At 50.1% G+C, this 25,328-nt stretch overlaps 1 protein-coding gene across 2 annotated transcripts in view; it reads left to right on the forward strand.

Moving 5' to 3' along the window:
* The window catches only part of ZNF638 (zinc finger protein 638), a 52,393-nt gene that overhangs the window by 14,450 nt on the left and 12,615 nt on the right, over window positions 1–25,328 (forward strand). For both annotated transcript variants that reach the window (XM_088447020.1, XM_088447019.1), the window contains 17 exons: window positions 14–75; window positions 574–612; window positions 697–947; window positions 1,051–1,535; window positions 12,850–12,990; window positions 13,282–13,395; window positions 13,540–13,571; window positions 13,757–13,794; window positions 14,138–14,188; window positions 15,807–15,859; window positions 15,947–16,075; window positions 16,229–16,360; window positions 16,477–16,518; window positions 18,335–18,472; window positions 18,733–18,858; window positions 18,946–18,983; window positions 19,637–21,068. In XM_088447020.1, the coding sequence (XP_088303146.1) occupies window positions 14–75; window positions 574–612; window positions 697–947; window positions 1,051–1,535; window positions 12,850–12,990; window positions 13,282–13,395; window positions 13,540–13,571; window positions 13,757–13,794; window positions 14,138–14,188; window positions 15,807–15,859; window positions 15,947–16,075; window positions 16,229–16,360; window positions 16,477–16,518; window positions 18,335–18,472; window positions 18,733–18,858; window positions 18,946–18,983; window positions 19,637–21,068 (3,303 nt within the window). The remainder of the gene's footprint in view (window positions 1–13; window positions 76–573; window positions 613–696; window positions 948–1,050; window positions 1,536–12,849; window positions 12,991–13,281; window positions 13,396–13,539; window positions 13,572–13,756; window positions 13,795–14,137; window positions 14,189–15,806; window positions 15,860–15,946; window positions 16,076–16,228; window positions 16,361–16,476; window positions 16,519–18,334; window positions 18,473–18,732; window positions 18,859–18,945; window positions 18,984–19,636; window positions 21,069–25,328) is intronic.

Below are 25,328 nucleotides of genomic sequence, written 5' to 3' on the forward strand. Positions count from 1 at the left end.
CTTTGTTCTGTAGGACTGGATTACACATCAGAATAACACCTCCCACATTGAGAATTGCCGGAAGCTCAGACAACAGTAAGTCCTTCCATTTTACACTTCTAATGCTACCCATCCACTTAATGATGCGGGGTTCGACGGCACGATTACGACGCCGTCGTCTCCCGTGGGGTGAACTGCATACACTGAACGTTCAGACGTTCAGTGTATACAGATCAATCATCCCCGAACATAGCAACCTGACGACGGTCGTCCGGTTGACCGTGATGTTCGGGCGATAATTGATGTTAAAAAACGACCAGCGCGCGCATCGCTGGTCGTTTTTAACCTTTTGCTGCCCGATTTGCGGGCGATTACCAAGCGATGGAGCGATAACGACTGTCGTTATCGCTCCATCGCTAGGATTAATCGCCTAGTGGATGGGCAGCTTAAGTCGACATCCAAGAAATACGTTGAAATGTTGTATTTAGAAGCAAGAAATGTTTATTTTAAATACATAAGTAATATAAATATTTTTATTTGATTGGTGACTTCATTTTTATGTTTAACATGATTGTATTTTTCTCTTGTAAATAGGTATCCAGACTGGAACCCACAGGTCCTTTCTTCTCTAAGGTAACGAGCTTGTGTTGTCTAATGCTCCTCCGAAGTGTGTGTTAATGTGAGGTAGAGTATCTAATTTTGTGGCTTATTACTTAGGAATGAAGGCAAAGATGATCCCTCAAAGAGGTCAAAGTCCAGGAGCACAAGTCCTCGGAGATCTAGAAGGTCGACCTCCAGGCGCAGGACTCGCACATCGCTTTCACGCAGCCCGAGATCCTCCGTAAGAACCAGAAGCCGCAGCCCACGTCGTTCGCGGCTTAGCCCAAGGAGGACAAGATCTCCCCGTCGCTCGATCTCCCCAAGAAGACCTAGACGAGGTCACTCGAGAACAAGCAGCGCTTCTCCCGGTGAGCCAATAAGTGGCTTGTCTAAAGCTCCTGTAGAGAGAATGATATAACCTATGCAGTGAGGGTACAGGTTAGTAACAAGTTCTGTGGCATCTAATTGCAGACAAGAAAGCTGTAGACGCGGCAGTGCAAAGCTTCATCGAAGCAAGCAAAATTAAAAGTGGGGAAAAACCAAAGTTTGCAAAGGCGGCAAGCAGCGGCAAGAAATTACCTCCCAAGCCATCCATCGCTAATGTCAAACCTAAGAAGCCGACCGCTAGCTCAGCCCCAACAAAGAGGAGCGGCAGCAGCTCTGTGAAACCGCCGAGCAGCAGTACGTCAAGTGCCAGCAGCTCATCCAGGAAGCCCAGCGGCGGCGTCGTCACTAGTGCAGCACGAAAGCCTTCATCTGACAGCGCTACCACCAAGAAGTCAACCTCCAGCACAGCGGCAGTCAAGAAACCAATTGTCAGCACAGCTGCCAAAAAGACCACTTCCAGCAGTGCTAGTTACAGGAAGGGGCCGACCTGTTCTCTCCGAAAGGCTTCCAACCCACCGAAAGCTTCACCCAAGTCCCCAGTTGCAGAGGCTCATAACCCCCTGAATAAGGTAAGAGTTGTTTCTCTTCGGTAATCATAGCGTAGTTCTGTAATCGTGGGTGGTAGTGTGCTGTCTCCGCCATACGCCGAGGCTCTCACAGGACAGTAACTGAGGAGTGCCGATTCTGATATACTGCCATAAACAGACCAGATAATGTAAAGCGTGTAACTGCGTGCGTGAGCCCGCTGCTGTTCTCTGCTATCAGCTCTTTCCCACTCTAAGGATTCTCTGTAATCCCCTCCAGTGGGTGAAGGTTGTGTCTGATGTGTGTGATAGAACCTGTATGTCCCCGATGACAAAGATCATCAGTTCTTCTACATTAACATTTGTGTATGTTAATAGTAAGTGGGGACTTTGTTCATTTTCCAATTTCTTTTTTCTCTCTCTCTCTAAATTTTCCTATTTGGGGGGGGGAGGGGGGGGGGCACTAAAACTATAAAGAGCCCCTACAAGGGCCATGGTATTTAAATATACTAAAAGCGTGTTCTTCCCTTCTCCATATCCCCGTTTTGCTGGGCACTCTGTCCTGGGCAAACTCTATGCTCCTTTACCTGCTGTGACTTTTTCTGAAACCTTAGAGCAGTGGTTCCCAACCACTGTCCCCAAGGCACACTAACAGTCCAGGCTTTAAGGATAACCATACGTGAACACAGCTGACTTAGTTATTTTGACTTAACTATCCATGCTTAACCATGGATATCACTAAAACCAGGAGTGTTAGTGAGCCTTGAGGACCGAGGTTGGGAATCACTGCCTTAGGAGAGACTAATATTTGCAGAAGATTATACTCTGGTAGCGCTTTTCTGTCGCAGGCTTCAGTCCCTTGACAAAGAGGGCTCCAGTCCCAGTACCACAGAGCGAAAGGGTCCATCCTCCAGAATGGCTGCAACTGTAGAGCTGTTTGTTCCCTGGAAGAGATGCATACTCCAGGCAGCATGGAACTTCACCGTGACTATTTCTCTTTATACAGACATTGTGCCAGCAGCTCCAGCCTTCCCGATGTTCCCAGCAGCAGGGAAAGTGTCTCTAGCTGGAGTGGGATTGCATTGTGTGGTGGCTTTTGACGCTGTGTGGGTTCTGTGTCTGTACACTTGTAGTAGTCTTTCTATCTGCTGGTCTTCTCTCGTTTTCCAATCCAGAACATAGGAAGTAGTTCTAGGACTGACCAGGCTTCTTCTGTGAGACATGTTAAATGTTATGCTAAATTGCATAGTGGACTCTGGCATGGATGCTTTGTGCACACTGTGCGTGGTGAACAGTATTCGGTTGCACACTTCAGCTGTTGATATGTAAGAACCGGCCTTGGCCAATTCCCGAGTGCAGTGTGTTAGTGAGCTCATGCAGCTCTTCACACATCCCCTGGTTTTAGGCTAAGGGATTGGTCCCTCTTCCGCTGAATCTTAAGCAGTTAACCCCACAAGTCTTATGGTGGGTACACACTACACGATATGCTCCCTGAGCGATATCGCGTAGTGTTGTCCCCGGCAGGCTGTGCTCAATGTCGTTCATGACATTGAGCACAGCCGCTGAAAGATATCATTAACGATATCGTTTAGCGCCGGGCTCTCTCCCCCCATTCCCTGACATGCAGCAACCTGACAAGGTCGTCAGGTTGTGCTGCATGTTAGCCCGATTAACGATAATGACGAACGACAGGCGGGAACGCGCGTCCTCGTTATCGTTCATCTTTTTGGGGATAAAAATGGACGATAAAGTGGACGACTGAACGATATCGTTATCGTTCAGTCGTCCACTTTATCGCCCAGTGTGTACACACCTTTAGTGTTTTGGCGTGTTCCTTAGCAACGCTACAAGACGACCGGTTTTGGTGAAATCGGTTCAAAGTCTTCTCTTTCATAGATGGGTTTCTAGAGAACCAATTTCTTAGTGAAGCTGCAGAAACAGGGTTTTCCCTTGGCCCTTTCCTAGTTCAGTGATTCTGAGTGCTCCTCCCAAAATGAAGGAAGAGCCGGCGATTGAGGAAAACTTTAAGGAGGATTCTGCAAGACCGCATGAAAAGAATGATTTAGTGCTGACGGTCCAGCAGGCATTCGATATCCGGGACTGCCTGCAATCTAGGGAAACCTGACCATATGCTGTTAAATAAATGCTGGGACCAAATGTTATTGTATTGCTGGCCATACACTGTACCATTTTTGTTGGTAAGATGTGTTGTACGATTGCCCTTGAAATTCTCCATACGATGTTGTCAAATGGTGTACGATTGATCGTTACACATGTATGCATCTTATCGTATGATCGTATCACACTGTACACAATAGATCGTATTCTTACAGTTTATATACGATCCAGCTATACGGGGACGCGCATCGTAAACACACAGAATCAACACACGATGTGCACGATTGATCGTTACGATTGATCTAAATCGTCCACATCGTGCAAAAAATTGCACCGTGTATGGGGCAGCTTTAGCTTCATGTTACACACCGATCGCTATGCAGCAGCTGTTGCCTTGTTGAGACCCATTTTAGCATCAGTTTATTTCATGAAGACTGTCAGTATGTTGATACTCCATGTGTTGGAGCGCAGTTGCTGGCATCAGTGCAACTTAAAGTTTCTACTTCAGGGTCCATAGGGGGTCCACAGGGTTGACCTTGGGGTATAGCTGGATCTGGATCCATGGGCACCACGCAGTTAAAGCTTTAGCTGCTCCCAGGATGCACTTGGGTCCGTCCTCCTCTATACCCCGCCCCCGCCACAGCACCTCAGTTTGAGTTGGTGCCCGGCCGGAGTCGGGTCACCTGCGCAGGGGGGCTGCAGGAGCAGCCCCCAAAAGCTTTCTATTTTTATTTAAAAAAAAAAAAAAAGAGCCTGTTAGATTTTTATTTTAAAACAGAGGCTCTAGTGTGGCAGCGACGGGCTGTCTATGCAGACGCCCACGCTGCCGCTCTCCTTCCCCGCTGGCGCCGCGACGCCAGTACTGCACTGGGGATCGCGGCGGGAGGCCAGAGTCCGTACTAGCCGGACTCTGGGTCCCTCCCTGGACTGCTGCCGGAGTCGCCGGGGACAAGGTAAGCCGCGAGTCGCCGATTAGCGGCGGCTCGCGAGTATTGCCTGCACATGCAGTCCTTTGCCCCCGGTCCTAGGGGACAGACCGGGGGCCGCTAGCGGTGGCGGCGGGCTCCCCCTCTGAGGAGGAATAACCCGTGGGACCACTAGACCACCAGGGATATATGGCAAGCGGGAACCGGCAAGCCCTGGGGTTAATATGCTAGCCAGGGGAGGAAGCCTTCCCTGTCAGCGGCTCCTCCCCTCAGCTCAGCGCGCCTTTCAGCACGGAGTCTGGCGTTGCTGAGCTGCAGTTACACGGCCACTCCTCCTCTGAGGTCTCTGGGGGCCATTTTCTACAAGTGGCAGCGCAGATCTTCAGGGAGCACGCGGACCGGTCCCCCTGTGTACCTCTCCCCTGATTAAGGACAGTGTACACAGCACTATAGCCCTCCCAGACACTGAATCTGGGCAGGTTGATTGTAGTGGAAAGGTGCAGTGAGTATATCTTCATGCATGGTATGTGACTTTTGCTAGTGCTGCCTGTCTGTGCTTATTTTCCGCTTACTGTCAGCTTATACCTATCCCTTTACTTCTCCTACAAGCCCTACAGGTGTGTGGGGGAGGGGCGTTTCTGCAGACCTCACCTATATAAATCACGTATTTGTGAGGTCCGTCACATACAGTTGTGTGCTACACAGTGCCGTATTGTGGGCTGTTGTTTAGCACACCGGTGAGTGCGTTTTCTTCTGCCCTGTTGCCAGATATATTTTTTGACTATATAATATATTCTGTCATGTCAGACGAGGAGGTTGAGCGCTCAGTGGCTCCGGTGTTGGCCTCCTGCGGACGCTGTTCTGCAGGAGTAGATAGGGAGGATTTGTCACAGGATGGCCTGTGTAGTCGATGCCAGGTGGCTCCTGGCCCATCCAGACCTTCTCTGGTGCAGGAACCACCGTGGGCGATGTTTTCTCAAGTGCTGGTGTCTATTGCGGACCGTCTGTCGGTCCCGACTGCTCTCCCTACTAGGGCGTTGCCCCAGCCGACCATCCCCCATTCCCCGGGTGTCCCGCAGTTATTGCGGAGTCCTCCTGGGTCTCAATCAGTAGGTCCCTATGCGGGGTTGCCTATGTATATACAGGCTTCCCCTGTGCCGCAGCAGCCTGTGGTACCTTTTCAGGCTTTTCAGTCAATGTTGCAGACTGACATTCCTTCTAGGATTTCAAAACGCCCACTTATGACACGGGCTGCTCAGGTATCGGACTCAGAGGGTTCCTCAGATGATGGGGAGGTCCCTGATGACACTGACTCGGACGCCTCGGTCCAGGAAATGGATACCAAGTCGTCCATTAATGTGCGAGCACTAGTTAGGGCGGTGCGAGCTATTCTTCTTATAGAGGATGAGGCACCGGTTCCTAGGTCGAAGTTTCCTAGTTTCAAAAAAACTAAGGTGGCTTCTGCGGTGTTTTCCCTGTCGGATCAGTTGACGGATCATATGGCGGTAGCTTGGCAGGCGCCCAGTAAGAGATTCCTTCCTCAGAAGCGGTTGGCTTCTAATTACCCCTTCCCTGAGGCACATTGTAAAAAATGGGAAACTCCACCGGCGGTGGATTCCCATGTCACCCGTTTAACTCGGGGCGCCACCTTACCATTACCGTCGATATCCTCGCTGAAGGATCCCACGGACAGGAAAGTTGAGACTTGCTTAAAGTCTATTTACTCCCTCTCCGGGGCGGTGGCCCGACCGTCCATGGCCATCTCCTGGGTGGCCAAGGCCATTGAGGGGTGGGCCAATGCATTGAAAGATACCTTCCCAGACGACGCTCCGGATGTCCAGCGGGCGTTGTTGGGACAAGTGAGGGACGCTGCTTCTTACATTGGTGAAGCTTCTTTAGATGCTAGTCTGCTGACCTCGCGGGTATCGGCTGCAGCGGTGTCTGGCCGCCGATCCTTATGGTTGCGGTCCTGGAGAGCGGACTCTGATTCAAAGAAAGGTCTGGAGGCCTTACCTTTCAATGGGGAATTACTATTTGGTCCGGACTTGGACAAAATAGTGGACACCCTGGCTAAATCCAAGTCGGCCTTCCTCCCTTCGGCGGCACTGCCTGCTAAGATTCGGAGTTCGGCTTTTCGTTCCTTTCGGGTTCAGGGTAAGGCGAAAGGTCAGTCCTTCCCGAGACAGTCTGCGAGTAAGACTGCCTCTAAACCCAAGAAGCAAGCCTGGAGTGCTCGGCGCCCTTCTTCCAAGCAGGAAGATAAACCTGCGGCCTGATGGGACGGGCCTCCCTCTGGGGGACCTCAGAGTGGGAGGCCGACTTCTTCTATTTGCCCAGTGCTGGCACAATACCACCACGGATGCCTGGGTTCGAGAAGTGGTCTCCCAGGGGTACGCCCTGTCTTTTCGGCACAGACCACCCCACCAGTTTTTCTGCACAAGTCCTTCTCAGGACAAGACCAAGGCGTTACAGGTTCAGGAGGCTATAGAGTCCTTGCTGAAAGCAGGGGTCATTGTTCCCGTTCCTCTATCACAACGAGGGACGGGGTATTATTCGTCTCTGTTTCTGGTGCAGAAACCCAATGGTTCTCATCGCCCTATCCTCAACTTGAAGTCTCTGAACAAATTCCTCAGAGTTCCCAAGTTCAGGATGGAAACGTTACGTTCCATCATTCTGGCGATGGAACCGGGGGATTACATGGTGTCCCTGGACATCCAGGACGCCTACCTCCATGTTCCGATAGCATCTTCACACCAGCGGTATCTGAGGTTCGCTATCCTTCAACACCACTATCAGTTCCGGGCGCTACCCTTTGGTCTCTCCACGGCACCGAGGGTGTTCACGAAGATTATGGCGGTCATGGCCGCACATCTTCGGAACCAGAATGTACGGCTGCTGCCGTATCTGGACGACCTCCTGTTGCTGGCGAGCTCCCCGGAGGTACTGCTTCAACATCTCCACCTGACGATCGCTTGCCTGCAAGCACACGGGTGGTTGATAAATTGGAAAAAGTCCTCCCTGATTCCATCACAGCGGATGGTTCATTTGGGAGCCCTGCTGGATTCGCGTCAGCAAAGGATCTTCCTGACTCCGGAGAAGGTCGCCTCCCTACAGCTGCGGATACGCAGTTGCCTGAGCCGTTGCCACCTGTCGGTCCATTCGGCTATGAGAGTTCTGGGGTCCATGGTGTCGACATTCGACATGGTGGAATTTGCCCAGTTCCATTCCCGGCCCCTGCAGGGGCTGATTCTGTCAGAATAGAACGGGTTACCTCACCAGATCCGCTCTCAGGTGCTGGTGTTGTCTCCGGACGTTCGGCAATCTTTGGCTTGGTGGCTTCAGACAGCTCATCTGGTCGAGGGGCGCCCATTTTGGATCCCGGACTGGGTCCTGCTCACGACGGATGCCAGTCTCCGGGGTTGGGGGGCAGTGACCGGCTCTTGGTCGCTTCAGGGTCGTTGGTCAGCGGAAGAAGCACTTCTCCCCATCAACATCCTGGAACTGCGGGCAGTATACAGGGCCCTGCAGTCGTCCGGCCCCGCTCTTCACGGAAGGGCGGTACAGGTGCAGTCCGACAACGCCACCACGGTGGCGTATATCAACCACCAAGGCGGAACTCGCAGTCAGGCAGCGATGTCGGAGGTGTCTCGTATCCTGACTTGGGCGGAGGGTCACATTCCAGCGATCTCGGCGGTCTTCATCCCCGGAGTCCTCAATTGGGAGGCGGACTTCCTCAGCCGTCACGACGTGCATCCCGGGGAATGGTCGCTTCACCCAGAGGTGTTTCAGCTACTCGTGGACAGGTGGGGACTGCCGGAGCTGGACTTGATGGCCTCCCGTCACAATCACAAGTTGCCCGTTTACGGGTCAAGGACAAGAGACGCAGGCGCAAGTCTGGTGGACGCGCTGTCGGTGAAATGGACGTTTCACCTGGCGTATCTGTTTCCTCCGATATCCCTGCTTCCTCGGGTTCTGCGGAAATTCAAGCAGGACGGCGGCATGCTCGTGCTGGTAGCTCCGGCGTGGCCCAGACGTCCTTGGTACTCCGATCTCAGGAGCCTCTCCATCGACGCTCCGTACCTTCTTCCTCAGCGTCGGGACCTGTTGTCTCAGGGGCCCTGCCTTTACCCGGATCTGGGTCGGCTGTCTTTGACGGCGTGGCTCTTGAGACAGCCGTCTTGAGGTCTCGGGGCTTCTCCAGTTCGGTTATTGGTACCATGCTCAGGGCACGCAAGCCTGCTTCAGCACGGATTTATCACAGAGTGTGGCACACTTACTTTCAGTGGTGTGAGTCCAGACATTATGATCCTCAGGTGTTCCGAGTTTCTAGGATCTTGGAATTTCTTCAGTCAGGATTGGATCTCTGCTTACGCCTTGCATCTCTGAAGGTTCATGTGTCCGCCTTGTCTGTGTGGTTTCAACGGCGGATTGCAATACTACCAGACGTTCACACTTTTTTCCAAGGTGTTATCAGGATCCAGCCTCCCTTTGTGCCTCCTGTGGCTCCTTGGGACTTGGCGGTGGTGCTACGGGTCCTGCAGGGTCCTCCGTTTGAGCCTCTTGAGGCGGTGGAGCTCAAGTGGCTGACATTTAAGACGGTTTTTCTCCTGGCAATTGCTTCGGCCAGGAGGGTGTCTGAATTGGGGGCGCTTTCCTGTCGCCCTCCTTTCCTGATTTTTCACCAGGACAGAGCGGTGCTCCGCACTCGTCCAGAGTTTTTGCCCAAAGTGGTCTCGAAGTTCCACATTAATCAGGAACTTGTTGTGCCAGCTTTTCAGTCCCCTGATCTTTCAGCTGGTGAGACTTCCTTAGATGTGGTCCGGGCGCTTAGAATTTATGTAGACCGGACGGCTTCGGTTAGGAAGTCTGATTCCTTGTTTATCCTCTTTGGTTTTCACAAGAGGGGTTGGCCTGCCAACAAACAAACGTTAGCCCGTTGGCTTCGTTCCGTTATTTGTGAGGCTTATGCACAGGAGGGCTTACCTGTGCCCTGCCTCTGTTAAGGCTCATTCCACTCGTTCTGTGGGTCCCTCTTGGGCTGCTAGACGTGGCGCTTCTGCTGTTCAGCTGTGTAAGGCAGCCACTTGGTCTTCAATTCAAACGTTTTTGAGGTTCTATGCGTTTGACACCTTCGCCTCTCAGGATGCATCCTTTGGGCGCCGGGTACTCCTTTCAGCACAGGAGCGTCCCCGCCCTTAGTTGTACTGCTTTGGGACATCCCCAAGGTCAACCCTGTGGACCCTGAAGTAGAAAGCAAGAGATATGGTAAGAACTTACCTTTGTTATCTCTGTTTCTACGAAGTCCATAGGGTCCACAGGGCTTCCCGCCCTGACGCACCTGGCTTCAAATGGGCTGTGTGGCTGGTCACCAGTTTTCTGTCTCCCATTTCTGTGAGTATGGTTCTTGTGTGTTCCAGTCTTCCTTCTCTCTGTTTAGTCTCCTCCTCCGGCCTTGGCTGCTTACCAACTGAGGTGCTGTGGCCGGGGGCGGGGTATAGAGGAGTACGGACCCAAGTGCATCCTGGGAGCAGCTAAAGCTTTAACTGCGTGGTGCCCATGGATCCAGATCCAGCTATACCCCAAGGTCAACCCTGTGGACCCTATGGACTTCGTAGAAACAGAGATAACAAAGGTAAGTTCTTACCATATCTCTTGTTATTTTAACTGTGTCGCTAGTATAACTTTAAACATGCTGCTTTTACAGCATATTCATTGTTATATTAGCGACACTGTTAAAATGCTGTAAGTTGCATTTTTACATTTGTCAGCCTACTGGTGCCAGCAAGGTGGCTCCGACATAGGGTCGACATAATGATTGTTGTACTGTCCTCTGTATTTCGTTGAAAAAGTGGTCACAGCAACACTTGCAGTAACAGACCTAGGTTGGGATTGGTGACCTTCACAGATCACATCCGGGAGCCATCTGAATGTAGTGTTCACTCTATCTCCGGCAGCAGGCAGGGCGCAGGAGCTAGAGAAGGCACATCAGCGCGCGTGACCATCGAAAAGGGGGGCGTGTCTATAAGCCACATCACCTTTTCGTCATTCTTGGGGGCGTGCCTGGCACTTAGACACGCCAGGCAGCACCCACTGACAGAATAGATGCTGGGCGCTAGCGCCCAGCGTCTATTCACTGGCGGTGACCGTGTCACCGCACATTTCCCCACCCGCGGGTCACTGTGACCTGCGGGGGGAAGACTGCACCCGCAGGCTGTCTTAGCGGTGCGCTGCGCACTGAGGGCAGGGTGCTTTCTCTTTCATCCACTAGGGGACACTGGAGGTGCTTAAGCTGGAGTATAGAGGCGTGGATAACTGGAGCTGGTCTTGCGCGTGCAGCCCCCTTTGTACCTCCAATAGCTCCCTGGGTTCTAAACTTAGTGCTTCTGTTTCTTCAGTCGCCCGTGTTTGAACCTTGGAGGAGGTTGATCTTAAGTACCTGTCTTGGAAGACTGTCCTCCTCCTGGCTCTCGCTTTGGCTCGTAGAGTTTCAGAATTGGGTGCTCTGTCTTATAAGCCACCTTACCTTGTGTTTCATGCTGATAGGGCGGAACTCCGGACGTAGCCGCCTTCTTCTCCAAGGTTGTGTCGGCTTTTCATATCAATCGGCCTATTGTGGTACTGTCGTTGGTGGAGGACTCTGGTGGTTCTTCTACTTTGGATGTGGTTAGGGCTCTCCGCATCAGTGTTGCCAGGACAGCGTCCCTCCGTAAGTCTGAGTCGCTTTTTGTCCTGTATGATGCGGTTCGGAGGGGTTGGCCAGCGTCTAAGCAGACTTTGGCACGTTGGATTCGGCTGACTATTCATCAGGCTTTATGTTAGTGCCGACAGTCTGCCTCATTCGTCCATTTCGGCTCACTCCACACGTTCTGTGGGTGCGTCATGGGCGGCTGGTAGAGGAGCCTCCACGTCACAATTGCTCCGTGCGGCTTCTTGGTCTTCAGTTTACAGGTTTGTCAAGTTTTACAAATTTGATACGTTTGCTACTTCGGCATCCCGGTTTGGCCGCCTAATTCTGCAGGTGCCGCAGAGCGCTCCCGCCCGTGGGAAAAACTTTGGGACGTCCCCAGAGTAAGCACCTCCAGTGTCCCCTAGTGGATGAAAGAGAAAATGGGATTTTGGTACCTTCCGGTAAATCCTTTTCTCTGACTCCACAGGGGACACTGGACGCCCACCTCTGCGCTCTTCGCCTGCCTGTTCGGCTTGTTACATATGTTGTATGATTCAGTTATTGTGTGTTCTTCTCTCCTTTTATTACTCCGCTTGTTCTCCATCTCCTCTCGGTCTTCATTTTCTAAACTGAGGGCTGATGGGGCATAGAGGGGGAGGAGTTACACACTTCTAAATTAATTAAAGTGCCAGCTCCAGTTATTCACGCCTCTGTACCCCAGCGTAAGCACCTCCAGTGTCCCCTGTGGAATCAGAGAAAAGGATTTACCGGTAGGTACCAAAATCCCATTTTTTGTCCTCCAGAAGGAAGGAAGGGCGCAGCGCCCAGCTAAAACAGCCTAGCGAGATTTCTATGACATCCGTCTCCCAGGGATCTCTTCATTCTTTGGATGTCGTCTTTGCAATAGAGATCTTCAAGGCACTAATGACATACAAGGAATGATCATTATTGCAAAGACACTTGATGTCAGAATATCGAAGGATATCCCCGTCCTCTGATGCCTACAAAAGAGTTTGCCCTTAGCCCAAACTCGTAATTACTCATTTTTATTGCTAATTGCGTCCATGAGATTGTCTGCCAGCTATCTAATGAGGGGCATGCAGCAGTAGCAGCGTCCACTGGCTGAACCTGTGTTCTTGCCTTCGGCTGTGGACCCCCCAAAACTGTGTCCCAGAAAGTGTGTGCCACAAACCCACTGACGCCACATTCTAAAGTGACTGAGCCCTTTCTGGGACCCCTAGTTCGCAAGATTCCAGTAAAAACTATGAATAAAAGGAAGAAAATCTGTTCTGCTCCGCTGAGGCACTTCATGCAAACGGGGGCTCTGTTTGAGGTGGGAGGGTTTATAGAGGGACGGGATCTTCAGTTCCAGTTAGTGTTACTGATAAGGGGCCGTGAGCAGCAGTGTCCCACAGACTGTATGTTGGTGAAAATGTTTCTCTTATTTTACTTTAAATATACCTAAATTCTTTTCTTTGAAACTATTGGGGGGAGAGGGGGTAGGGGGAGCACTACGTATGGTGGTATCTACCCCCTGGCTTTATTTTATGACATTAACGGAGTCTTCTGCCAGCTTATAATGCACATGAACATTGTCCTCTCTCTTCAGCTTGAACATTTTTCACGTGAATTTCTACTTCCTTTTCAGTTCCCCAATAAAAACAACGCAGGTAACGTTATTCACGTCACCAATCTGCCAGATAGTGGCTACACTGACCAAGATATCCTGAAAATCGTCCAGCCGTTCGGGAAAGTCTGCGATGTGCTCATTGTCCGCTCCAAAAATGAGGTACTTCAACCCAAGCAGGGATTGCCGAAGGGGGCAGGCGCTGACACTCACCTTTTGCATACTGGTTAATAAGCGCTGTTTAGGTAAAGTGGCCGTCTTACCTTGTCGGTCGGCCCAAAGTATTTATACGCACACTCCTACATTCCACTCTCTGTACAGTCACTGTTCTTGTTCCTGCATAAATGACTGATATAACAGCACCTCGGGGAGGGGTCCCACCACTAGATAGGAGGGTTGTGCAGGAACCCACAGTGCCCTTACACTCTGCATGTTTCTGTTTTTGTATTGAAGGCGTTCATAGAAACCAACTTCAAGGAGGCAGCCACAGCCGCAGTTAATTTCAGCGAGACCACCCCGGTGATGATAAACCAGCAGCGTGTGACCCTTTCTCTGGTTGGGCAAAAAGTAAGTGATCCCTTCCCCCGTGCAAAGCTTTCAGCGCAGTGTCTGTGTTAGGGTCCAGCATCTCCACACTTTGATGCACTGTATCAAGCACGCAGCTGCCTGTAGGGATTATCCTAATATTTCTATTGGTTTTGCCTTTTCCAGAAACCAGTGAAGAAGGAATTGAAGAGTTTCAAGTAAGTATCGACCGTGTTATATCTGTGTAATAATCAAGCTGTAGCCAAAGATGCAGGTTTCGGCCGTAGGTAAAGATTAAAAACTTCTGTAGTTGTTCTTTGCATTTTATTCTGTTTAGTTGTTGCATAAAATGACTTTGTGTTGTGCCTGTGTCCAGTAACACGTTATCATCTCATGTTCCCAGAGCTCCGGTAACTCCAGCTAAACCCTCCTCTCAGATAGGTACGTTATCTCTACACCATACGTCCCTAGCTTATAGTGCACTTAGCAGTCTCTCCTCTATTCAGCAAGTGTGGCCTAGTCAGTAGGTCACTGGACAGGAGATGTTGGGCTTTATTTAGGGAGCAGTGATTCCACAAATTCAATCATTTCCGGCGATTTCTGCAGCGGAGTTTAATGTTGCAACTTTTCGTTTTAAAGGCATAATCTGGCGTGTTGGGTTATTGAAACTATTTTTCTGCTTCAAATCCCGTCGCATATCATCGATTGTTGTAAATTTGCAGTTAAGGGATGCCGGAGAACAGATTCTTCTGATCTTATATTTGCATATATTTTCTATTTTTAGCTAAAAAGGACAAAGAGAAACCTTTGAAAGAGCCAGCTAAGAAAATAGAAGGTATTGTACGGGTTCAACCTGTTTGCTGTTTTGAACGTCTTGGGTTGGTTGCTATGTGCAGTGGTTTTAGATCATGATAGAGTTTTCGTTTAATTTACAGCTTTATATTTTGGACATATCTCGGCCAGCAGCTCATTTAGTGGAGCAGAGGATGTAAATTGGTTCAGCCTGGGAGCTAGTTCCTGTGTACACAGAGCAGATGTAAGAGAACAGATCGCTAGCCTGGGAGCTAGTTCCTGTGTACACAGAGCAGATGTAAGAGAACAGATCACTAGCCTGGGAGCTAGTTCCTGTGTACACAGAGCAGATGTAAGCTAGTTCCTGTGTACATAGAGCAGATGTAAGAACGGATGGCTAGCCTGGGAGCTAGTTCCTGTGTACACAGAGCAGATGTAAGAGAACAGATCACTAGCCTGGGAGCTAGTTCCTGTGTACACAGAGCAGATGTAAGCTAGTTCCTGTGTACACAGAGCAGATGTAAGAACAGATCGCTAGCCTGGGAGCTAGTTTCTGTGTACACAGAGCAGATGTACGCTAGTTCCTGTATACACAGAGCAGATGTAAGAGAACAGATCACTAGCCTGGGAGCTAGTTCCTGTGTACACAGAACAGATGTAAGCTAGTTCCTGTGTACACAGAGCAGATGTAAGAGAACAGATCGCTAGCCTGGGAGCTAGTTCCTGTGTACACAGAGCAGATGTAAGAGAACAGATCACTAGCCTGGGAGCTAGTTCCTGTGTACACAGAACAGATGTAAGCTAGTTCCTGTGTACACAGAGCAGATGTAAGAGAACAGATCGCTAGCCTGGGAGCTAGTTCCTGTGTACACAGAGCAGATGTAAGAGAACAGATCGCTAGCCTGGGAGCTAGTTCCTGTGTACACAGAGCAGATGTAAGAGAACAGATCACTAGCCTGGGAGCTAGTTCCTGTGTACACAGAGCAGATGTAAGCTAGTTCCTGTATACACAGAGCAGATGTAAGTGAGAACAGATCGCTAGCCTGGGAGCTAGTTCCTGTGTACACAGAGCAGATGTAAGAGAGAACAATTCGCTAGTCTGGGAGCTAGTTCCTGTGTACATAGAGCAGATGTAAGAGAGAACGGATGGTTAGCCTGGGAGCTAGTTCCTGTGTACACAGAGCAGATGTAAGAACGGATGGCTAGCCTGGGAGCTAGTTCCTGTGTACACAGAGCAGATGTAAGAACGGATGGCTAGCCTGGGAGCTAGTTCCTGTGTACACAGAGCAGATGTAAGAACGGATGGCTAGCCTGGGAGCTAGTTCTTGTGTACACAGAGCAGATGTAAGATATTACTATTCCTCACACCAGTAGTGGCAGATAGACCCTTCAGTGCTGGGAATTCGGGTAGAGTGGTTCCCTCACATGCATGTATGTAATGGATTAGTGCTTCATAGGTATATTACTACAGCAACTATATATTACAGTGTTAGTGCAGTGTTGCCCTCCATGCCCCCTGCCCATATTTGTTGCCTTTAGCTGATCGATCTAACAAAAGCTGCACAAAGTCTTCCTCAGACGCATGCCTGGGGGACGAGGAAAGTGTTTGCTCAGTCCGTGGTCCTATCGCCAAACCCAGAGACTTTCTTTTCATTTTTCAGAGCTTCCCCCTGGCTTTGTCAAACGCTATAAACTTGCCGATCCCCCTATGAAGGTACGTTTCCTCTTTGCATCAGATCTGCCTGCCTGCCGTGGAGACTATATGGGAGATTTCTTTAATGTAAGCGCTTTCTCTTCACAGGATGCAGAAAAATGTATTATCCTCGTATCTAATTTACCGGAAACGAAATTCACGGTGGATGAGATTTCTAACTTGGCCAAGCCATTCGGTGGCGTAAATGACATCCTCATTCTCCCCACCCACCGCAAGGTGAGTCTCGATGATTTTAAAGACTCAATAAGCAGGAATGGTGAGACATGTAGTGTCATTTTGTTCCAGTATCTGATTCATTAGTAGTTGTGCAGGGATGGGGGGGCCATCAGCCTATATGTGAGATTGCAGAGCTGCTCTTTGTGATTCCAGGCATACTTGGAGTTAGCCAGTAAAAGCTCTGTGGAATCCATGATCAAGTTTTACAGTGTTTTCTCTACATACCTCGGTGGGAACTTGCTGACTATAAGCAATGTCGCAAGATACAAGGATTTGAAGGATCAGGTGAGCAGCCTCAGGCATTTAAAAGTGCGCCTTGTGCTACTAAAAAGATGAATGTCCCAGGTCTTACCCTACCTCTGTCACCCTCTAATGACCCCTCACCCTCTCTCTTTCACCAGGATCGTATTTTTGCCGACCTTATAGAACAGACTCCATATAAGGTAATCCAGCCACACAGTTTTGTCATTATTGAACTGGCACCATGCATATGCCGTCCCTGGCACTGCCAATGAGGGCGACCTGGTTAATATGGGTTGGCTTCCGTCTTACACTCAGGTCATGATGCAGCAAACCATTTGTGTTGCTACAGCATTAAGACTGCAGGTCTGATTGGTTTGGAGAACTTGGATGTGATTATTTTATTTATTTTTTTCTAGAGAGGCTACAGCTTCCACTAAAAGTTACCGCAGATCTGTAATTTATGTTGGGGAACCAAAATATAACCGGATAAAATTTTCACAGCCTCTGTTTTTCTAATTCCTTAGTCAGTCAGGTTATTTTCGGTCACTTTGTCTCACACAACCTATCTTGGGGTCTGCCTTTTATGGGTTAAGCTACTAAAGATTGGTTCTCTTAAAGTAAACCTGCCACCCCCTCGCATTGTTGGTCTATCAAGAACGAGCACTAATGGCATCGCAGAAAAGAACGCATGATGTCAATTTACTAGAAACCAGTGACCTCATGGAGGATTCTGCAATGCAGCCTATCCACTCACTAGGAACCAGTGACATCACTGAGAATGCAGCCTATCCAGTCACTAGGAACCAGTGACATCACTGAGAATGCAGCCTATCCTTTCACTAGGAGCCAGTGACATCACTGAGAATGCAGCCTATCCAGTCACTAGGAGCCAGTGACATCACTGAGTGCAGCCTATTCATTCACTAGGAAGCAGTGAGTGCAGCCTATCCAGTCACTAGGAGCCAGTGACATCACTGAGAATGCAGCCTATCCAGTCACTAGGAGCCAGTGACATCACTGAGAATGCAGCCTATCCAGTCACTAGGAACCAGTGACATCACTGAGAATGCAGCCTATCCTTTCACTAGGAGCCAGTGACATCACTGAGAGTGCAGCCTATCAGTCATTAGGAACCAGGGTTGCTACTTTGATTTTTAGAAGCATTCTTATGTGCATCGTTTTGGCTCGCAGCATATCTGCACCCACTGTGTTTAGAAAACCAGTGCACATTAAGGGCCTGATTCAGAGTTAGGAGCATATTTAAAGAAAGAGAAGTAATATGCTCCAGGAATAAACCAAATTGCAGTACAAGGGGCGCTGATGTGTTCATCTTTTTCATGCAGGGTAAATACTGTCACTACTTAGTTTTTACATTCAAAATTCAGAATTGAGCTAGGACAACGTGTCCCCCCCCACCCCCCTTTCTACTCCACCACCACTTTAAATCTGGATACTGTCTAAATCTGCGGCACCTGCAGTTCAATATGGTACCACGGTGGAGGTTGCGTGTTTGTTTTTTAATTTATTTTATTTGATTCGAACTGAATTGGGCCCTAAAGGTGCGTACACTTATAGCGTTTTTTTTTTTTTTTTTTTTAGCCGATTTCGACAAATCGTGACGACTTATCGTGTAAAATATGACCAAATAGTGAGTTTCCACTCACGATGCCAATGCGTGTCCCCGCTCATCGTACATCGCATCTTCATATCTGTGCTGTAAGGCGCATTTGCCAATCTGGGACACAATGCACTGGATGCACGATAGATCTTAAGTCAGATTGGACATTTTTTACTCCAAATCGTGACCACGAGGGAGCTCCCGCGGAGAGTTCTGGTGGAAATCGTACACATGGCGAGATTGTGAGCACATCGCTGTGTGTGTATGCACCTTACGTTTTCTTGCAGCAGTATATACACCATATACAGCTGCAACTTCCCTTTTATATTGTTTCTACTATATATTCTGTAACGTTCCCTTCGTCTATGACAGTATTCGTGAAACCATTTCCCTTTCAGATCACCCCGACAATTTATGAGAAGTTTGTGTATCTGCTGAATCTGCCTGAGAAGGACGTGTCGGAGTACGATGTCGCATGCATCGGGGTCCGATTTGGAAAAGTAGAACACTATGTAATTTTCAGCAATAAAAGAAAAGTGAGTAAATTGGGCCTTTTTTTTTGTATCGCACTTCCCCACAGACTATTACAGAGCAATAGAACGTACATAAGACCTATTATCGGTGTACGATTCTGCTGTACTTCTCATGATAACACATCTGTCCCCAGGGATTGCATTCATGGTACAGCACTGTATCCAGAGGCCAAGTGCTGAGGTCTGACCCTGCCGGCGCTATCTGCCGCATGAACGTGTTTTTTTTTTTCTATGAATTCCTTTTCTTGTTCTTCAATTGACAGGCGATCGTTCATATGCAGAGCGCAAGTGCTGCTAAAGCCATGCACAGCTTCCTGACCAAGCATCCTTGCATCATCCAGGAGACTACGGTGCAGTGCGCCCTCCCTTCCAAGACCCAGCTAGCCGAGGTCCGAGCACCTTCATGTGTCTTTCATATAAGTCTGCTTAGTCATCACGGAAGTGTATAACTTTCCTATTCTTGTGTTTTAATATAGGATGAATATATAACTATCCTGGAAGAAGATAAAGCAAGGTAATATATGGCTGTAGCTTAGATCCGTTCTATAGGGGTTGGGTACGGTACACCGGCAGTCTGTACCTTAACGCCGATATCCTGACTGGGTTTGGATACCGACACCTGTCGGTCAGTATCCTAACCCTCACTCTCCGTCACCTAAACCGAACACCCCTTAGTTCCTAAGCCTAACCTCCCCTCCCCACAGCCTAAACCTAATCATGCCCCCCCCCCACCGGCAGCCTAATCCTGCCCTAGTGCATAACCCCAATACGTACAGTCAGGATGCCAGCGCCGGTCGGTGTTCTGACCGCTTCCCGTTCTGTACGTAGATCTTTGCTTCTATGACTTCAGGATTTTTTTTTTTTTTTTTCGAGGTCATTAGCATCCAGGTTCCAGGTGCCGAAATGGATAAATAATGGGGGCCTAGGTCTGTCTGTCCTGATGCCATTATCAGGGTTGCATTTTGCTGTTGAAATCACTTCAGTAGTTGCGGGAGGAGACCTGAGATTGTCTCTCTTGGTCTCCAGCGTCCATACTCCCCCCTGACCCCCCAGATAATAGTACAGGCAGACAGGTAGAGCTATAGACATCTGGGTCTAAGAGGTGAAAGCTGAAAGAAATGAAGGGAAACCTGTTTTTAATGCCTCGCTCTTTGTATTACCATACAGCCCAGACACAAAAAGCAGTGATGAAACAGAAGTGGTAACGACCACCGAGGAAACAAACCCGCAGATAACGGATAAAAAGCCTGCCTCGTCCTGTCCTGTAAAGGAGGATACAGCGGCGTCTCTGCCCACCTCACCCATCAGTCAGACTGAGATGGAAATAGACGTGCCACAAAATAAGAAGGCAGAAGCACCACCACCGACCGTACCCGAACAATCCGACATCGACTCTCGTTCCAAAGCTGATCCCAGGACTGTAGAAGGGCCTCCTCCCATTCCTTCTGCTCCCACCCAGTCTGCCTCAAGCTGTGGAACCTCATCTTCGGAGGACTTGGCTGTACAAGCAGCGGAAGATGACGATGACTATGAAGAGGAAGCGGCAGAGGCACCTGAAGCTCCTGACGCATCACCCATCTATATCCACCCAGAACCTATGATCCAGTTCAAGGAACCTAGTCCAGTCTCTCAGCTTCTACTACCGGAGGAGTTAGAAGTCCTTGTGTCTGTCGAGTCCGATGAAGAGGAATGTGAAGAGCAAAGTTACTCCTTCCTAAACGCCAAACCAGTAAATTCTAGTGTCTGCGTGCACCAACCTGCAGTAGTTCCATCTGAAGATAACAAGGAGCCAGTTGTGGTCGATAAGAAGGGGTCTGGTAATGAAGATACAAATGACGTCGCAGACAGAGGGTCCACTGTAGCCTCCCAAAATGTGTCCTCTAAGCCACCGGACAGGTCCATTCTAGAGCCAAAACCTGAGAGTGTATTGTGCACACTAACTGAAGATGGATATAATAAACCGGAAACCTGCAGTGTAGCGCAGCAGCCCACAGACAAAATATCTGGACTCTCTTCTGAGTCCCCCCAAGGGGTAGAGGCCAATGCCTGCATTACTGACACACAGCCTGAGGGAAAGGTGGAGACCTCTGCAACAGAGGCTGAGGAGAATAATGCAACGGAAGCAAAAGCGGATTCCATCGTTGCTCATAGCCCCAGCGAGGAGAGGTCCAAGCAACCTGCACAAACCAAAAGCACAGATGAATCTGTCAGCGGAGCTGGCGAGGCCTCTAAAGAAACAGACTCTGTGTCTGTGACCAGCGGGATATCGCTGACCCGGACTGCAAAATACAACCCGCGGAAAGGAGAACTCTCTGTAACGCTCTCCGTGGACAGCCAAAAATCTATCGTGAAAACAGGAGACGGCGGCAGAAAGAGATCTTCAGGACACGAGAGCTTCACTCCCAAGTCATACAGTAACCGATCCAGCCCGACAGACAGCGCTTCCAGCAATCCTAAATCCAGAACAGAGTGTTCCCTGAAGAAAAATGGTGGAAAACATGTCTCCTCTCAGCAGGAGCGAGACTTGAAGTCCACGTCCAGGTCACGAGAAAGAGATGCCAGGACAAGTACCAGGAAGGATGACCGATCAAAAGGAAATGTGAGCTTTATAATCACCCTCACTTGTATTTTTTTTTCTTATTTTTTTGAAGGGGAGGGATTGCAGGTGACTGCGAGAACAGAAGCTGCTGTTCTGTTTATGGCCACTAGATGGCGACTGGACATTTCTATTCCAATAGTGCAGTATTGTATGGCGGTGCTTCTCAAATCCGGTCCTAGGCACACACTATAACAGTGCATGTTTTCTATATCTCCTTGCTGGAGCACTGGTGTATACATTACTGACTGTAATTTTAAAAGATCCCCAGGTGACGCTAATTATTTCACTTGTTGCTTTGAAAGGAGACCTGGAAAACATGCACTGTTAGTGTGTCCCAAGGATGGGATTTGAGAAGCCCTGTTGTATGGTGTAGTGTTTAGAGGATATGAATGTTATTACACAGGTTATGCAGCACTACCTAAATGCCTCTTCCTCCATCCCTTTGTGTCTGGGAATCCAGTCCAAGTGGCGCTGGGGGGGAAAGTCTTCTCTTCATATCTAGATTAGCTCTTTTTCGGCATCAACACTGTGCTAGGTCCTATAGGAAAACATCTGATGTACACACTGTACATGTGTCAGAGCAAAATATTCTAATGCAAGCCGTGGACACATCTACCCACAGCCCGTGTGATCTGATTGCTGAATGTCTGGATCTGTGTCCAGTTAGGCCAGAAGCAGCCACATGTGATTGCCTTCTTTTCCCGATCTAGGATTACAGATAGTCCTTGTTTTATTCAGCCAAGATCTGTCTGCATCCATTCCTTTGACTGCAACGTCCGTAGGCGACGGTCCTTTTTATAAAGTACATTAAAGTATTCAACATGTTTGTATACAAAGGCCTGTATTCATAGGCACTGACGGCAATACTCTTACTCAGACGACAAGGTATATACTAATGTACAACTTATGACCAGGACTCCCAGTCCACGGGGCATATTCAATAGGCCACGTTTATTTTATTTCTACTTCAGGGTCCATAGGGGGTCCACAGGGTTGACCTTGGGGTTATAGCTGGAACAGGATCCATGGGCACCACACAGTTAAGCTTTTAGCTCCCAGGATGCACTTGGGTCCTCCTCTATACCCCGCCCCTGAGCCACAGGCACCTCAGTGTAAGCTGGTGCCCGGCCGGAGTCGGTCACCGCGCAGGGGGGCTGCAGGAGCAGCCCCCAGAAGCTTTTTATTTTAAGTTAGATTTTATTTATTTTAATCTTTTTACTACAGACGGCAGCGAAGGGCTGTCTGTACAGACGCCCACGCTGCCGCTCTGATCCCCGACTGGCGCCGCGACGCCAGTACTGATCTGGGGATTGCGGCGGGAGGGCAGAGTCCGTACTAGCCGGACTCTGTCTACCTCCCAGGACTGCTGCCGGAGTCGCCGGGGATTCAGGTAAGCCGCGCGTCGCTGGCTAGCGGCGGCGCGCGGAATGCCTTAAATGCAGTCCTTTAGCCTCCGGTCCTGGGGACAGACCGGAGGCTGCTGGCAGTGGCGGCGGGCCCCCCCATAACCCGTGGGACCACTAGACCACCAGGGATAAAGGGGCAAGCGGGAAGCCAGCATCCCTGGGGTTATGGCCAGCCAGGGGAGGAAGCCTTCCCTGTCAGCGGCTCCTCCCCTCAGCTCAGCGCGCCTTTCAGCACGCAGTCTGGCGTCGCTGAGCTGCAGTTACACGGCCACTCCTCCTCTGAGGTCTCCAGCGGCCATTTTCCCAGTGGCAGCGCAGATCTCAGGGAGCACGCGGACCGGTCCCCCTGTGTACCTCTCCCCTGATTAAGGACAGCGTACACAGCACTATAGCCCTCCCAGACACTGAATCTGGGCAGGTTGATTGTAGTGTAAAGGTGCAGTGAGTATATCTTCCTGCATGGTATGTGACTATTGCTAGTGCTGCCGTCTGTTCTTATTTTCTACATACTGTCAGCTTATACCTATCCCTTTACTTCTCCTACATGCCCTACAGGTGTGTGGGGGAGGGGCGTTTCTACTGACCTCACTTATATAGATCACGTATTTGTGAGGTCCGTCACATACAGTTGTGTGCTACTCAGTGCCATATTGTGGGCTGTTGTTCAGCACACCGGTGAGTGCGTTTTACTTCTACCCTGGTGCCAGATATATAATATATTCTGTCATGTCAGACGAGGAGGTTGAGCGCTCAGTGGCTCCGGTGTTGGCCTCCTGCGGACGCTGTTCTGCAGGAGTAGATAGGGAGGATTTGTCACAGGATGGCCTGTGTAGTCGATGCCAGGTGGCTCCTGGCCCATCCAGACCTTCTCTGGCGCAGGAACCACCGTGGGCGATGTTTTCTCAAGTGCTGGTGTCTATTGCGGACCGTCTGTCGGTCCCGACTGTTCTCCCTACTAGGGCGTTGCCCCAGCCGACCATCCCCCATTCCCCGGGTGTCCCGCAGTTATTGCGGAGTCCTCCTCTGTCTCAATCAGTAGGTCCCTATGCGGGGTTGCCTATGTATATACAGGCTTCCCCTGAGCCGCAGCAGCCTGTGGTACCTTTTCAGGCCCCTATGGCGACTCCTCCACCATGGGTGGATGTGCTCTCCAACTCCGTGCAAAATTTGGCGGCCGCTTCCTCGGCTTTTCAGTCAATGTTGCAGACTGACATGCCTTCTAGGATTTCTAAACGCCCACTCATGACACGCGCTGCTCAGGTATCGGACTCAGAGGGTTCCTCAGATGATGGGGAGGTCCCTGATGACACTGACTCGGACGCCTCGGTCCAGGAAATGGATACCAAGTCGTCCATTAATGTGCGAGCACTAGTTAGGGCGGTGCGAGCTATTCTTCTTATAGAGGATGAGGCACCGGTTCCTAAGTCGAAGTTTCCTAGTTTCAAAAAATCTAAGGTGGCTTCTGCGGTGTTTCCCCTGTCGGATCAGTTGACGGATCATATGGCGGTAGCTTGGCAGGCGCCCAGTAAGAGATTCCTTCCTCAGAAGCGGTTGGCTTCTAATTACCCCTTCCCTGAGGCACATTGTAAAAAATGGGAAACTCCACCGGCGGTGGATTCCCATGTCACCCGTTTAACTCGGGGCGCCACCTTACCATTACCGTCGATATCCTCGCTGAAGGATCCCACGGACAGGAAAGTTGAGACTTGCTTAAAGTCTATTTACTCCCTCTCCGGGGCGGTGGCCCGACCGTCCATGGCCATCTCCTGGGTGGCCAAGGCCATTGAGGGGTGGGCCAATGCATTGAAAGATACCTTCCCAGACGACGCTCCGGATGTCCAGCGGGCGTTGTTGGGACAAGTGAGGGACGCTGCTTCTTACATTGGTGAAGCTTCTTTAGATGCTAGTCTGCTGACCTCGCGGGTATCGGCTGCAGCGGTGTCTGGCCGCCGATCCTTGTGGTTGCGGTCCTGGAGAGCGGACTCTGATTCAAAGAAGGGTCTGGAGGCCTTACCTTTCAATGGGGTATTACTATTTGGTCCGGACTTGGACAAAATAGTGGACACCCTGGCTAAATCCAAGTCGGCCTTCCTCCCTTCGGCGGCACTGCCTGCTAAGGTTCGGAGTTCGGCTTTTCGTTCCTTTCGGGTTCAGGGTAAGGCGAAAGGTCAGTCCTTCCCGAGACAGTCTGCGAGTAAGACTGCCTCTAAACCCAAGAAGCAAGCCTGGAGTGCTCGGCGCCCTTCTTCCAAGCAGGAAGATAAACCTGCGGCCTGATGGGACGGGCCTCCCTCTGGGGGACCTCAGAGTGGGAGGCCGACTTCTTCTATTTGCCCAGTGCTGGCACAATACCACCACGGATGCCTGGGTTCGAGAAGTGGTCTCCCAGGGGTACGCCCTGTCTTTTCGGCACAGACCACCCCACCAGTTTTTCTGCACAAGTCCTTCTCAGGACAAGACCAAGGCGTTACAGGTTCAGGAGGCTATAGAGTCCTTGCTGAAAGCAGGGGTCATTGTTCCCGTTCCTCTATCACAACGAGGGACGGGGTATTATTCGTCTCTGTTTCTGGTGCAGAAACCCAATGGTTCTCATCGCCCTATCCTCAACTTGAAGTCTCTGAACAAATTCCTCAGAGTTCCCAAGTTCAGGATGGAAACGTTACGTTCCATCATTCTGGCGATGGAACCGGGGGATTACATGGTGTCCCTGGACATCCAGGACGCCTACCTCCATGTTCCGATAGCATTTTCACACCAGCGGTATCTGAGGTTCGCTATCCTTCAACACCACTATCAGTTCCGGGCGCTACCCTTTGGTCTCTCCACGGCACCAAGGGTGTTCACGAAGATTATG

The sequence above is a fragment of the Taudactylus pleione genome, unplaced genomic scaffold, assembly GCF_031769625.1.
Source record: "Taudactylus pleione unplaced genomic scaffold, aTauple2 ptg000410l, whole genome shotgun sequence".
Taxonomy (NCBI): Eukaryota; Metazoa; Chordata; class Amphibia; order Anura; family Myobatrachidae; genus Taudactylus; species Taudactylus pleione.